This window comes from Sinohyriopsis cumingii, chromosome 2 (genome assembly GCF_028554795.1).
Source record: "Sinohyriopsis cumingii isolate HCF-2022 chromosome 2, ASM2855479v2, whole genome shotgun sequence".
Classification (NCBI taxonomy): domain Eukaryota; kingdom Metazoa; phylum Mollusca; class Bivalvia; order Unionida; family Unionidae; genus Sinohyriopsis; species Sinohyriopsis cumingii.
The window spans coordinates 91,843,519-91,859,002 of NC_142962.1; the positions used below are offsets into that span (position 1 = coordinate 91,843,519).

General features: G+C 34.4%; 1 protein-coding gene across 2 annotated transcripts in view; it reads right to left on the reverse strand.

Moving 5' to 3' along the window:
* LOC149805368 (unhealthy ribosome biogenesis protein 2 homolog) overlaps positions 1 to 15,484 on the reverse strand; it is a 153,359-nt gene that overhangs the window by 10,563 nt on the left and 127,312 nt on the right. For both annotated transcript variants that reach the window (XM_089949746.1, XM_089949737.1), the window contains exons 27-28: positions 10,234 to 10,411; positions 7,027 to 7,126 (exon numbers count right to left, since the gene is read on the reverse strand). In XM_089949746.1, coding sequence (XP_089805872.1) covers positions 7,027 to 7,126; positions 10,234 to 10,411 — 278 coding nt within the window. The remainder of the gene's footprint in view (positions 1 to 7,026; positions 7,127 to 10,233; positions 10,412 to 15,484) is intronic.

The following is a 15,484-nucleotide window of genomic DNA, read 5'->3' on the forward strand; positions in this document are numbered from 1 at the left end:
TTTGTTATAATTTTAGTAACAGACTTTATATTTACAATTCAGAATTTTCTAGAAATGAACTTTGGACCTACATCCTGGTTCATCTTTTGTGTCTTACTTTTTTTAAATAAATATAATCTTGTTCACTTAAAAAATTATTAATTCTGGCTTTAACATCTTATAGCAGAATCAGTCTTATTGTTATATTCAGTATTTCGTTTGGGTGGAATTATTTATTTAAATTATTATTCACTGGAAATACAAAGAGCTCATTGATATTATTCTTGGACAGAAAAACTGATTTGAAATTATAGCAAATTCAGACAAGGACATCTTGGACTATATTATTGTGATTCATCAAAAGATTGTTGGCACATCACCAAAGTATAGGCTACTTAAAGCACATCAATATATTCAGTGTTGGATCTTATTTTGAATACCACTGGAATTTAATCAGAACTTTATTCATTTCGACTGGTGGTAGAACTTTTTGGACTATTTGGGATTTAACTGGAATTACTGTAAGTTCTTTCTAAATTTTCACTGTGTATTATAGGGAAATTAATTATTTCTTGAATAATACAAAACTTGTTGATTCGCTCTTTTCTATTACTTAAGACCACAGAGGCATAAATAATATGATAGTTGTAAATTGTGTCTAAATTTTTATTATTTGCCATATTTTACAAATGACATTTTAGAAATAATATACAATAGTTATATTTTCTGTACGCCTTTGGACACCATTTGTTGTTGCTGTCAAACATTTTCTTGCCTTGTAATATTTGCCGACTGTTTTAAAATAATTATATTTATGTACGCATGTTTTAGAACACAAATGCAGCTCTGCTGTCATATGACAAGATAGATAAAATACCATTTTTATAAAGGTGGGGAACAGCTTGCTTCTACTGAAAATATCCTTGATTGCTCCAAACTGATGAAAATGTGTGGAAAAATATTCCAGTATTCATTATTTTACTGACACTAAGATAATGATTATTATCTGTTAAAAACTAAATTACTCACCTGTGAATAAAAAATCTAAAACATAAAGGCATTAGATCACATAGAAGAGATAAAGTGAGTGTCTTCATCTTGAGGACTTTCCACTGTGAATGATACTCAACCTGCACCATGTCACATATATAGGCAATAGCTTATGAAGGATATTCATTTATTTCAAAAATACAAAAAAAGTTGCAAAAATACTCATATCCTATTTTCATACATTTTATATATTAGGAATTTTTAATTATTCAGATATAATTTAGTTTTTGAAGTCTAAAAGTTTCAGTATATATAAAATGGAAATGGTAAAAGACTGGGTGTCAGTTTTAGTCTTATCCCCAGTAGCAGAGTTAAGCAAAGTTCTTAAAGTTTACAACTTCATTTCACCAGTTTTCTCCATTAATAAAGGTTGGACCTTCTTCTGTTGCTTTGATCATTGAGATTTTTTTAATTTACAGCTGAATAGCATAGTTTTATACAAATGCTTTTCATCATATCACTTTCAGCAACCTAATGAATAGTCAAATGTCACTTTCTCAAAATTTTATAATTTAAATCTACATGTAGCTTGTCAGTTTCATGTTTTCAGTCACAGAATGTAATATTTTAAAATGTTTTTGGAGGGAGACGAAAGTAATTATTTTTTGCTGTCCAAAGATGTGCAAAAAATACTGTACCATTAATCTCTTGTTCTTTACCACTGTAATTAAATATTATGCATTAGTGTTCTTACATACGATAATTAACATATACATGCTTGTCAGTCAAGTCCAATGGCAAACTGCATAGATCCTGGTCTGCTGTTGCATAATGTGCATGCAGAATTGGGTCTATGAAGTTTGTCAGGAATAGTCAACTGAACAAGCAATACACTCTCTAATCTGTGAGTGCATTATGCATTGGCAGATTAGAGTAAGTTGTTTGCAGTGGGCCTGAACTTAAGAGCAAGCATATACAATGTCTTTTATCTGGAATCATCCTGTTTATGATGCATCTATCATTAGAAATGTATGCCACAGAGTGATACATATAACACTGGACATTAGGTACCTAAAATAATCAAACAGTTACATCTGGTACAGACCCTTTAACATGCCACAGATTGATTCATATAACACTGGACATTAGGTACCTAACATAAAACAGTTACATCTGGTACAGACCCTTTAACATGCCACAGATTGATTCATATAACACTGGACATTAGGTACCTAAAATAATCAAACAATTACACCTGATACATACCCTTTAACATGCCACAGATTGATTCATATAACACTGGACATTAGGTACCTAACATAAAACAGTTACATTTGGTACAGACCCTTTAACATGCCACAGATTGATTCATATAACACTGGACATTAGGTACCTAAAATAAAAGAATTACACCTTGTACAGACCCTTTAACATGCCACAGATTAATACATATATCACTGGACATTAGGTATCTAACATAAAACAATTGCATCTGGTACAGACCCTTTAATATGCCACAGATTGATTCATATAACACTGGACATTAGCTACCTAAAATAAAAGAATTACACCTAGTACAGACCCTTTAACATGCCACAGATTGATTCATATAACACTGGACATTAGGTACCTAAAATAATCAAACAATTACACCTGATACATACCCTTTAATATGCCACAGATTAATACATATATCACTGGACATTAGGTATCTAACATAAAACAATTGCATCTGGTACAGACCCTTTAACAGGTAATTTTATGAAATCATCATTTCACCTATATTTTGAACTGATTTCATGTATCATCTTGTTTTATAATAATGGTCTCAAAATGCATGCCCATTTTATATCAATTCATTCTAACAGACAGCAATGAATTTACGATAAAAGAAATTTAACTCAAACTGCAATAAAATACAGTTGTGGTAAAGTATTTGTTTGCAAGTTTGATTTCTTTTTCATTTCATTTACAACAATGTCAGTACCTGTATGGGATGAAAAATTTTGTCAGTGTAAAGAATCTGGTTCTGGATTATGTTGAAAAAGGGGTTCTGACCAAACAAATTTTAGCGATGGCTTGAAAATAATGAGTTGTCATATTCATTCATGAAATGCATTCATGATTATAACATTTTCATTTCTCTTCTTCATTCATGCACTCTGTTTCATTAAAAATTACACAATTTGAAGTATATACCTTTAGTATAAATTGACAACTTGATTACAGTCCATGTATATAAACACAGATGTTATATGTGGAAACAATTGTCTGCAAAACCCATTTTTTCTTTAAGTCACAAAGACCTTGACTTTTGACTAACACACAAGTAGGCTTCCTTTTCAACAAATGTATAAGTAATCCAATAATTCTGATCTTTAAGTCACAAAGACCTTGACTTTTGACTGACACACAAGTAGGCTTCCTTTTCAACAAATGTATAAGTTATCCAATAATTCTGATCTTTAAGTCACAAAGACCTTGACTTTTGACTGACACACAGGTAGGCTTCCTTTTCAATAAATGTGTAAGTTATCCAATAATTCTGATCTTTAAGTCACAAAGACCTTGACTTTTGACTAACACACAAGTAGGCTTCCTTTTCAACAAATGTATAAATTATCCAATAATTCTGATCTTTAAGTCACAAAGACCTTGACTTTTGACTGACACACAGGTAGGCTTCCTTTTCGACAAATGTCTAAGTTATCCAAAAATTCTGATCTTTAAGTCACAAAGACCTTGACTTTTGACTGACAGACAGGTAGGCTTTCTTTTCAACAAATGTCGAAGTTATCCAATAATTCTGATTGTAGCTCATGGCCAAGAACTGAAATTTTCGTGCAGAAACAATTTATCTGCCAGTGACCTTGAACTTGGGCTGTCTGACCCCAATATCAATACGCTTCTATTCTAATCTAACTGTAAATGATCAATAAAACTTAGTGTAGGTCTGTGATGCAACTTCTTTTATTGTATCGAAACTATTTTCCACCTTTCATCACAGTGATCTTGACCACATACCTTCTGATACCCAAGCCATCCAGAAAGTTTGGCATTGGTAGATGGTGAAGAGCTCAAGTTGTTGTGTAATAGGGAACAGATGAATGGATTGACAGATGTCATAGCATAATTTGCTAGATGGACAGCTGTCATAATATAATTAGCTAGATGGACAGCTGTCATAACATAATTAGCTAGATAGAAAGATAAGATGTCATAGCATAATTATCTGGATGGACAGATGTCATAGCATAATTTGCTAGATGGACAGCTGTCATAATATAATTAGCTAGATGGACAGCTGTCATAACAAAATTAGCTAGATGGAAAGATAAGATGTCATAGCATAATTAGCTGGATGGACAGATGTCATAACATATTCTGCTGGATGGACAGATGTCATAGCATAATTTGCTGGATGGACAGATGTCATAACATATTCTGCTGGATGGACAGATGTCATAGCATAATTTGCTGGATGGACAGATGTCATAACATAATTTGCTGGATGGACAGATGTCATAACATAATTTGCTAGATGGAATGATGTCATAACATAATTTGTTGGATGGAAAGATGTCATAACATAATTTGCTGGATGGACAGATGTCATAACATAATTTGCTGGATGGACAGATGTCATATCATAATTCGCTGGATGGACAGATGTCATAACATAATTTGCTGGATGGACAGATGTCATAACATAATTTGCTGGATGGACAGATGTCATAACATAATTTGCCTGATGGACGGATGTCATAACATAATTTGCTAGATGGAAAGATGTCATAACATAATTTGCTGGATGGACAGATGTCATAACATAATTTGCTGGATGGACAGATGTCATAACATAATTTGCTGGATGGACAGATGTCATAACATAATTTGCTGGATGGACAGATGTCATAACATAATTAACTAAGCCTTATGGCAACCATATGTCAACTTGCATAAAATAAACTGTACATGCCACATTTTTGTTTGGGATGCCAAGTTGTTGTAACTACACAAAAGTGCCACCATGTAAGCAGTCTCAATCTTTTTTACTTCAATTTTATTCCTTTTTATCCTCAGATGTGTGTTTTGTTGCAAACAGTAATGAAACAGCAAATGAATGAAAATAGTTGTAACAGTAAGTAAGCACTAAATGTGCTAAAAATTGAATCCAGAAGGCAGTTTCTCCTGCACAGCTTATGTCATGTGACCATACTCAAGTCAATATGGCAATCAGCAAGGGAGCCATCACTAACTGGTATAGTCATGGAAGTAAAACCTTCTTCACTATGTTGAGTACATATGCTTGCTCTGATCATTTTTAATACTGGTGTCATCTGCTTGATTCAAGTTCATTACTGGGTCAGCTTTAGTAAAATTGTTCAGCAGAACCAATGACTAACCAGCAAAGCAAAATCATTGAAACCAAGCATGTCATGGATTCTGCAACTGAAAAGGTAGAAGCTGTTCATATACAGTACACAGGTAGCGTACATGCAAGCTGTCAAATAAAGAAACAGGCGACACTTACTTTAAATAGCTCCTTTTTTTAACTGTTTCTTTTCTGAATAACTTAAGAAAAATTCAAAAGCCATGTATATACAATATTATTTTAGAAACTGCATTCACAAATTCATCAAATAATGAGTCCACATTATTTTGTTCAACAGGTTATTTTACTATACCTAAAAGAAAGGGTTATTATATACAGATAGCATAACAGTGAACCCTAAAATTTCCGGTACATTGCTGAAAATTTTGAAATTCTAGATGAGCCAAAGTAAAACTGCTTATATCTGAAACACCAAGTATCCCAACAAGTACAAACTTAACACCAGTGGGCTATCTACCAAATTTTGTCAAATTCAAAATTTTGTTTTTGAAGACATTTCTTTTTTCAGCAACAGTGCTGCTTTAGATGGTGTGTCAGCATCATTTAAACTAAACTAAGAGGTCTTCATGCCAAGATTCTACCAAATTTGATCCAATTCTGTTGAACAGTTTTAATAATGGCAGGAAGAGAATGACACAATTTAAGACAATAATAAAAGTGAACTATATCAGAAAGCAAGCAGAAGATATTAAAAATGACACACGTGAATAGTCAATGCACAAAACACCATGGACACTTGGCTAAAACATAAACACCTTTGCAGGTAATGTATGTTAATGAACAAACAACAGACCTGAAGACCCCAATGAGTCTGTCTCAGTAAGGCAGTTGATTTTATTCCGTAAGATTGACCAGTTTTCAGTAAAGTGTAACAAAATATCAATAACTGCTATTGTAAAGCTGGAAAACGTAATTAAAAGTTCAACGCATCGACAATAAATATGTTCAACTGAAAAGTTTGCAAAGTACATGTAGACTTTATTTACCACTAGAACAGTTGCACAAACTCTAGTTCCAAACCCTATGCAGCTCAATGGCTTGTTGCAATCTCTCAACTTGACATAATTCTTGGAAATTCTTTTCCATTTCACATGACGATGGCAATCATATCTCCCGCCACTTTTCTAGAACCTTATTTTCCCTTTTGTCTTAACATGCATTGCTTTCTGGATGCCATTTTAAAAAATTCTATAACAGTTTGATCATACAGATGCTTGCATGAACAAATAGGTGCAGTTTAAAGCGTCTGGGGTGCTGCTGTAAAGTCAGTCTGGTTCCCTGACTAATTTTATTAATTCTAAGATGAAACCTGGATCCAAATAAAACACGGATGAACCAATTATCCGGATTTTTCGGCAACGATCATTTTTCCATAGTTTTTGCTAGTATGCCGTTAAGTCTCTATTTTAAGGGTAATTTTCGTAAGACTTACGGTAAAATCGTAAGTGTTGGCAGGTCTGGTATAAGGTAGTGCTGCAACTTTGCTATTCCACTCTGGGAACCATTTTTGGGATATTATTGCTGGTGTACTTGGCAGAATCTCTTGTTTAACTTCATATATTATTATTTTAACAGATGTGTAAATATTATCAGATTACCCTACCTTTCTATGGAATGAGCACAGCCCACCAGATGGTGTAAATATTATCAGATTACCCTACCTTTCTATGGAATGAGCACAGCCCACCAGATCTTCTGAACAGGACATCTTCTTGTTGATCTTCTCTTGGTTGGCTTCATGAACTAGGGACAGCAGCAGACGTACAACTGTTAAGGAATACAGTGCTTGTTTTACCATCGATGCAGACCCCATTTAAAGAGGTCCAAATGTTGTTCACAGGTTCATATATAGAGAGCTACATATGTTAGCTACAATAGTGCACATGTATTTGGCATAACACTGATTTGCATAAAATTAAAACTGTCAAGTTCTGGTATTGTGAGTACTGAGGTGGTGATTTTCATTTGCATGACACTGATTTGCATAAAATTAAAAATAAGCTCTGGTATTGTGAGTATTGAGGTGGTGATTTTCATTTGCGTGACACTGATTTGCATGAAATTAAAACTGTCATTTTAAGTCAAAATTACACATAAAAGCTGCATTGATGGTGTCCCATTTAAGATCAATGAAGACTCTTAAGCTTCATTTTTCAATTTTTTTTTTTATATATGTATAACATGAGGCTGCAGTGGGCCTAAAATCAGGGGCATAGAAATCCATTGTCCATATTGTCCGAGTCAGAAATTTTTTCTTACAGATGCATATTTTTTGCAAGGCTACCTGTTTGTGGACAAGTAGATTTTGGCCTGTAACCAGGAAGGGCAGTAGTTCCCATTTTGTCTCGGTCATGTTTACACCAGTGCCATTCATATTTACCAGCAAGTAACATTAGGGCAAATTGTACATTTACATCAAGTATGCTTAAATTTAACATTTAGGAATGCCACAGCTTCTATGGATACAAGCAACGGACAGTACTGGTTTAGGCAATAACTTCTGATGGTTACATCAGAATCAATTTCAGTGGCAATTTCACTTATCACAGGGCTTCCTCAAAGAATGTGCAACTATGATGAATTTTCCTGGGAATGCATCTGGATAGATTATTTTCTTATAAAGCTGGGGTAAAATGGTGAAAAGTTAAATGAAAGATCAGCTAAAACTAAACTTGACTATGACAGGGAATATGATAAAAAAAATGGGAGTTTAAAGATTCTTGACTGAATGAGTTTCCTTAGTTCAAGACCAACAAAGATCAAACAAGAATTGCATCTTGTAAGAGATACCACTGGACTATTAAAAGGACAGGTTATCACAAGGAAAGACACATCATCATACATGCCACATCATCATACATGCCAACCCCTGGCGAGGAAAAAGTGTAATCCAAGTGGACAAAAAGAGTAATCCGAGCAGAAAAGAGTAATTCACATATAACATAATAATAATTCAATGAGCATATTTACAGAACGATTTATTTATCCCTTTGGACTTTTAACATCAATTACTGCTTCAAGGTTTCATATATAATGCTTTGAGCTTTAAAAAGCAACAGACTCTCATACTGCATTTCAAAACACTTTGTACCAGCTGAGACTATGAATGTTCTACACACCAAAAGAGCACTAACTGCTGGGTTACTGAGCCTGGATCTGAATTCAGTTTTATTTTCTTTAACAATACTGAAAAATCTCTCCCAGTCAGCATTAGAATGGTAAAGAACCAATATTCCTTTCATAACCTGACAAAGAAGAGGAAACTTATATCTTCCAGGTATTGTCTTTTAGCTAGGAAATAAGATTAAAAAAATAAACTCTGTCTGCATGAAGTACATTCTACCATCTGAGCACCAATGATTTTAATCTTTGACAATTTGAGTCCCAAATCAACAAGGTACTGCTTTTATGTAAGTGCAGTCCACCTAAAATTCTGATTAAATGTGGCTTCTGTAACTTAGTTTTATCCTGTGGAAACAAAAACTTCAAATTTCAGATGCAGCAACACTGGCCTTTGACCCTCTGACTTTTAAATGGATAGATGTCTGTACCCAAGTGTAGTTCATACATAAAGTACGATGCAGCGAAAGAGACTAGCCATGCAATATTATAGAGACCATACTTTTTGACCTTGTGACTCCCCCAGATCATTAGGATGCTGCTTCCACAAAAGTGCAATCTACCTTGGCAGTTAAAAAGATATAAGTGGCTGCTGGGAAATGAACTCACTATGCAAAAACTAATATGAACATTTCTGTTCCAGAAACCTTGTCCGAGATCATTTTGAGTGTTACATTAATAGAAATATACCTATACCCAAAAGGAAGCAGAGAACTGGACTTGCATGGAAGCCTAAATTACAATTTATGCTCCAGTGGCTGCAAGGGTTGCCCTATTGATTCCAAAAAAATAGGAGGCATCTTATCTCCATGCAGGTTTAATCCATTAAAACAAAAGATTAATACAGCAAAACAGCTGTAGTTTTAAAGTGGAAACTAAAATCTTAATTTAAGCTCTAACTACCTTGACATTTGACCTTTCAAGCTTCAATCAGTAAGAGTCTGCTTTTGCTCAAGTGTAATCTAACTTGTAAAGTTTGATGAAAACTGAATTTAATAAACATGATTTACCATATGGAAGGCAAAATTAAAATTTTGGCAAGTGAAGTTAAGCTATGACTTATTAAACTTTAAATAAGTAGGTCTTTCTTTTTTGACCAACTACTGTTCAGTTAACACGATCTGTGCAAAAACCAACCAGAGCATACTTGCACTCATGCAGAAACCATCTTGATCACTGATGGAAAGAAAGCTGTATCACTTTCGTTTCTTGCATTTTTAAGTGTATGAAATGAAGCTAAAATGCTTCCTGCTAAATTTGCTGGAGATTTGCATCAGAGGTCATTTAAAGATTTCATTCTATTTTTAGTGATGGCGACCACATCTGATTGAGAAATCAGTGTTCTTTATACACGTTATATGAGCCATGATGCCAAGATATTTGGTCACATTTTGAAAAAGTGAGAGAGGCAACTTGTAAAATTGAAATGCTTCAGTGTGTAATGATGTGAAAGATGCCATTCCAAGTTTTTGTCCTTAATTTAGTAATGGCAGCTATCTGATTACAGTTACATGCACTTTTAAAAAAAATGTAGATGGGTCAAAATAGGATTCTATAAAATTTAGTGTTAGTCTTCTGTTCTACTAATAGTACACATTATTACATTTGCATTATCTATCTGCCTTCCTATCTGTCTGTCTCTCAGGAACATTTATGAATTAATGGACTTGTAACAAATTGTCAGCTACAGCAATTCCTGTAACATTCACATTCTCATTGCTACATTTGATTTCCCAGCTCAAGGATATGTTTTGATGCACTGATGAAGGGTGGAATAGCCTGGAGTACAGTCTCGGTGTGGTGAACCAGTAGCTCATTCAGAACATCATATACTGCACTGAATGCTGGTACATATGTTCTTCCAATTAGCGGCATGTACTGACAGCTCTGTAGACACATGATCGCTGACCAAGGTGACATCAAAACCTAAAAACAAGGAAAGACATGTAGCATTGCAAAAAATATCTGATGTATATAATACATTCTTATGAGGTTATAAAATAAAAAAAATTACAGATTTATTGTATATAAAAAAATAAGCTGCAGAATTTCTAACAATAACTTTCTAAAGACAAGCTATTAGTAATGGGTGCATAATAATGGGCTCAGCTAAATGCAATCTGAACAAGACAGCTTTAAACAGTAAGTTGTTAAACAACGTTAAAAGAATTGACATTCAGGGGCATACAAATCTTCATCTGTGGAATGTGGAATATGGGAAATCCAAGTCATTCAAGGTCTCATCAAATTAAAGCTACTGTTCACAATTAGTTGAAATCCAACAATTCTAGGCAATGAAATACTGCAGAAATCCAAGTCAAGAAGCCAGGCAATTAGGGCCATAATTCTTCTAAATGTGGAATGCTGGGAATAATATTCATTTCAAGGTCAATTTAAAACTAAATTTGGTTGAAATCCATCAATCATCGGTAAAATAATCTTGTGAAAACCAAAATTTAAGAGGACTGACAACTAAAGGTTCATAACTCTGGTACATGCTGTGGAAGGCTAGAAATCAAACCAACTGAAGGCATTATCAAAATAACGATGCATGCTAAATTTAGTTTTGATTAAAAATTTCTTGGTTAAGTTGTGATGCAGAAACCCATGTTATGAGGAAAGAAAATCTGGGGTCAAAACTCTTCGAACTGATGTTGTGGAATGCTAACGACCAAACTTATATCTCCAGAACTGGGTCAAACTGGTTGGAAATCTCAATAGGACATCACTTACTATTTGAAAATACTGTCAACAACTAAATGTTAAGTTCTTACACACAAGGAAAGACAACTGTCTTCAACCATCCAGTACATTTTAGAAGTTACTGAAAGTTTTCATGGAAAACTACATACAGCTTCGATGTCATTTATGTTTAATCCTGAAATACAGGTTTGAAGCTGTTTTCATTGCAAAAGAATTGCCTAAAGAAGCATCTTGCACAATGGTACACAAGTGTAACTTAGACAATTGACAAATATTTAAAAAAAGAAGACGAAAGAAGCAAGTCTTATGCTGGAAAGATTGTCTTACACTGGAAAGTAAGTCCTACATTCGGAAGCACGTCTTATGCTGGAAAGCAAGTCTTATGCTAGAAAGCATGTCTTAAACTGCAAAATAAGTCTTAAGCTGGAAAGCAAGTCTTACACTGGGAAGCACGTCCTATACTGGAAGGCAAGTCCTACACTGGAAATCAAGTCTTACACTGGAAAGCAAGTCTTACACTGGTCCAACACTGGAAATCAAGGCTTACACTGGAAAGCAAGTCACACACTGAAAAGCAAGTCTTATGGTGTTAAGTAAGTCTTATGGTGGAAAGTAAGTCTTATGCTGGAAAGCAAGTCCAACACTGGAAATCAAGTCTCACATTGGAAAGCCAAGTCCTCCATTGGTAAGCAAAATTATAGGAGTCAAAACTGTGTATGTTACAAATATTTATGCATTTGTCTTCAAAAAGAAACCAAGCTCAACCACTTTAGAAATGTATTTAAAATACAAGTAGAACAATCAATATCAATTGAGAAGGAAATGAAATTTGCACTGAAAACAAGTGTCTTTCAATCAACAATAAATATCAATTGAGAAGGAAATGAAATTTACACTGAAATCAAGTGTCTCTCAATGGGATTTACGCTCTACTGAACATAAGAATTCAAGACCATTTTTTCCTTTTAATTGCCAAGTGTTGAAATCATCTTTGATATTCTTCAGCAAAAACAAGATTTTCAAATTTGCTTAGGTGGTAGACATAATGGATCTCCAATAAGAACCATTTTCATTTAGGACAGAGTAGACAGCATTATAAGTCTTTTGGTCAAATCCTCGTCTCAATATCACCACCCACTGAGCAGTAGCTGCAGCAAAAGATTCTAAAGACTGATGTTGTGGCAACCATACTGAATGTATGACTGGCACCAATTTCATTTATGACTAGCTAGATATCATAAGAAGCATACTGGTGAAAACCCTATGCTGAATTAACCATTGATTTGACAGGAGTACTGACATAAAGATTTTCAATGTGGCCATGTTAATTTAGAATCAACAAGACATTATAAAAAGCCTTAAAGTGAAAAACCCATGATTTTATGCCTTTCCATTTTGAAGGAGTAACAATAACAAGATTTTCCACATGGCTGCAATGGTGGCAATATTGGATATCAAATGCACAACCTTTTCGTTCAGGACCAACCGAACATCATTAAAGTCTTTTAGTAAAAACTCCATGCTATATCAGTAGAACTTGCTTTGAAAGACAAAAAATACCAATCTCTCATGACAGATCATAACACTATATAATAAACAAGTAGGATACATGGTCTCTCCAGGCATGTTTTACTGTATGAAGTAGTGATAAGATGTCCATATAAGAAATCACATGTTTTAGGTTTTGGTTTGGTTTGGCTTTGTGGGGCTTGAAGCCATTTTTCAGCACATGACAGCCAATACATCTGGTAGAAAAAGAACCTGAGAAGTACCATCAAGCCACAGGAAGCTACTGGGAAACTTTCTCACATGCCCACATTGGTCGAGCCAAGACTTGAACTTGCATGGGCAAAGTGAGATGTGTGACTGATTTATAAAGGGAAGAACCAAAGACAACTTAACCAACCATCTAGACATGTACATGCCAACCCCTGGCGAGGAAAAAGTGTAATCCAAGTGGACAAAACGAGTAATCCAAGCAGAAAAAGAGTAATCAACATATAACATAACAAAATTCAATGAGCATATGTATAAAATGATTTATTTACCCCTTCTGGTCTTTTGACATCAATTACTGCTTCAAATTTTCATATATAGCACTTTGAGTTTTAAAAAGCAACAGTCTCTCATATTGCAAAATCTACAAAAATACTGAACAATCTCTCATAGCCAGTACTAGAATGGTAAAGAACCAATATTCCTTTCATAAAAAGTATATACTTTCCAGTTATGGGATCTTTTAGCTGGGAAATAAGGTGCCATTGCACATCAACTCTATCTGGATTAGGTACATTGTGAGGTAGAATGCTAACTTGGTACTTCTGGGGTTCTCCTTCTGATTTATAGGCAGCAAGGTGCATCATATGACAGAGACAACCTGATATGCACACTGATGGAGACATTTTTCAAAATACAGAATGCAACTCTTTTGTGAATTCCAGCCATCACTGATGCATTATCAGCTGAAAACCCCATACAGTTCTGCCAACTTATGTTTATTCAAAGCATTATTAAGCAAATACAAAATGTTTTCTCCAGTGGAATCTACTGTTAATTCTGGTAATGACAGAAAATCACTCTGACTTTGCTCTTTTCGTTGTCAAGGTCTTACACAGACTGGGTACAGCTTTTTGTCATCATAATTACTACTCTTGTCTGTTGCATTACTAAATGGCCCAATTGTCATGGCTTCTGTAATTTTAAGCGAATTATGTTCTGCTAAACACCTAACAATATCAGATGATTTTGTTCTTGCAGATGCATATTTTCTGCAATTTTGGAATGAGGAAACATCCGTTTGAACAAAGGACCAGAGTAGTCTTCTACTGATAGGGGTAGTCCGTGTTCTATTAAGAACTCTGTAAATAATGCCTCTGCAGTTATTAGTTCTGCTGTAAAAAAGAAGTTACAAGTTATCTTAGTATTGGAGTTTGTAAAATGAGCTAATTCAAGGTTTCTTTGTTTTACCATCATGACCAATACTAAAATCCTTTCCACACAGCCTGCAGTAGGCATGAAGCTGCCCTAAAAAGGACTGCTGTATTGTGTAATTAATGTATTCATCTTTGAATCAGTTTTTTTTGTCTTTCTCTAATCCATTTGTGAAATTATTTGAAAAACATTTTTGCTCTAACACATGCATCTACTAAAATAAATCTGACTTGACTTTTAGTGCTAAATACATACAGACTGGTTCTGTACCAGATATGAATTAGAAAAAAGAATCTGAATAGGTTTACGCATAAGGCATAATTTAGTGAGAGAAAAAAAAGCTTAATGATTATGCCAAAAGCATAATGGCTGGCATGTATGTAGACATCATGAAAAATCTTTCAATATAATTTTTTGTTCGAGAGAAATAGCAATAACAAGATTTTCAAGGTGGCTGCCATCAGCTATCTTGGATATCAGACTGACACCATTTTCAATTAAGACCAATGAGACATTAAATAAAGTTTTTCAGTAAAAAACCCTTCTTGATATGACCATCCATTCAGTGGTAGCAATGTGTGTCCTGCCAACCTTAACATAAACTCCTCAGTAAGGCAGCTGATTTTTGTTCTGTAAGGTGGACCAGGTTTTAGTAAGGTGTAATAAAACAAAGTATCATGTACTGCTACTGTCAACCTGAAAAACACACACTTAAAAAGTGTGATTCAAGGATGATGCAGAGTTGGGAAACATTGTGTTTAACTAAAAAGTTTGTAAAGTTTACTTGAATCTTAATTATTTACAGTACAGTTTCACAAATTGTAATTTCAACCCCTACACAAAACATAATAGTTGCCCTTCCTGACTTTCCCCCCAAGAATGTGAATATTACCCTTTATTCTTCTGTACTATTAAAACGTTTTAGGAGGTTTATTGTCCCTTATGTCCTGACACGTCACTTGCTGGATGTCATAAAAAAAAGTAACAGCTTGATCATGCAGATGCTTTGCATCACTAAATACATGCAGTATATAGCATTTGAGGTACTCTGGTATAGTTGTTCTGGTTCCTTGACCAATGCCACTGAATCTGTTATGAAACTCGAATCAAATCGAAATCAACACAGACAAGCAGTAACAGAATTTTACATCAAACAGTCATATTTCCATAATTTGTGATTTTCATTCCATAAGTCCGTATTTTAAGGGTCATTTCCATAATACAGCAAAATCATTAAGGGTTGGCAGGTCTGGCAATAACAAGATTCTTATGAAGGCAGCAGTGGCCACCATACTGGATGTGCATGTGACACCACTGTCAATTAGGACCAGCTATTAATCACATAAAGTTTACTGGTGAACACCC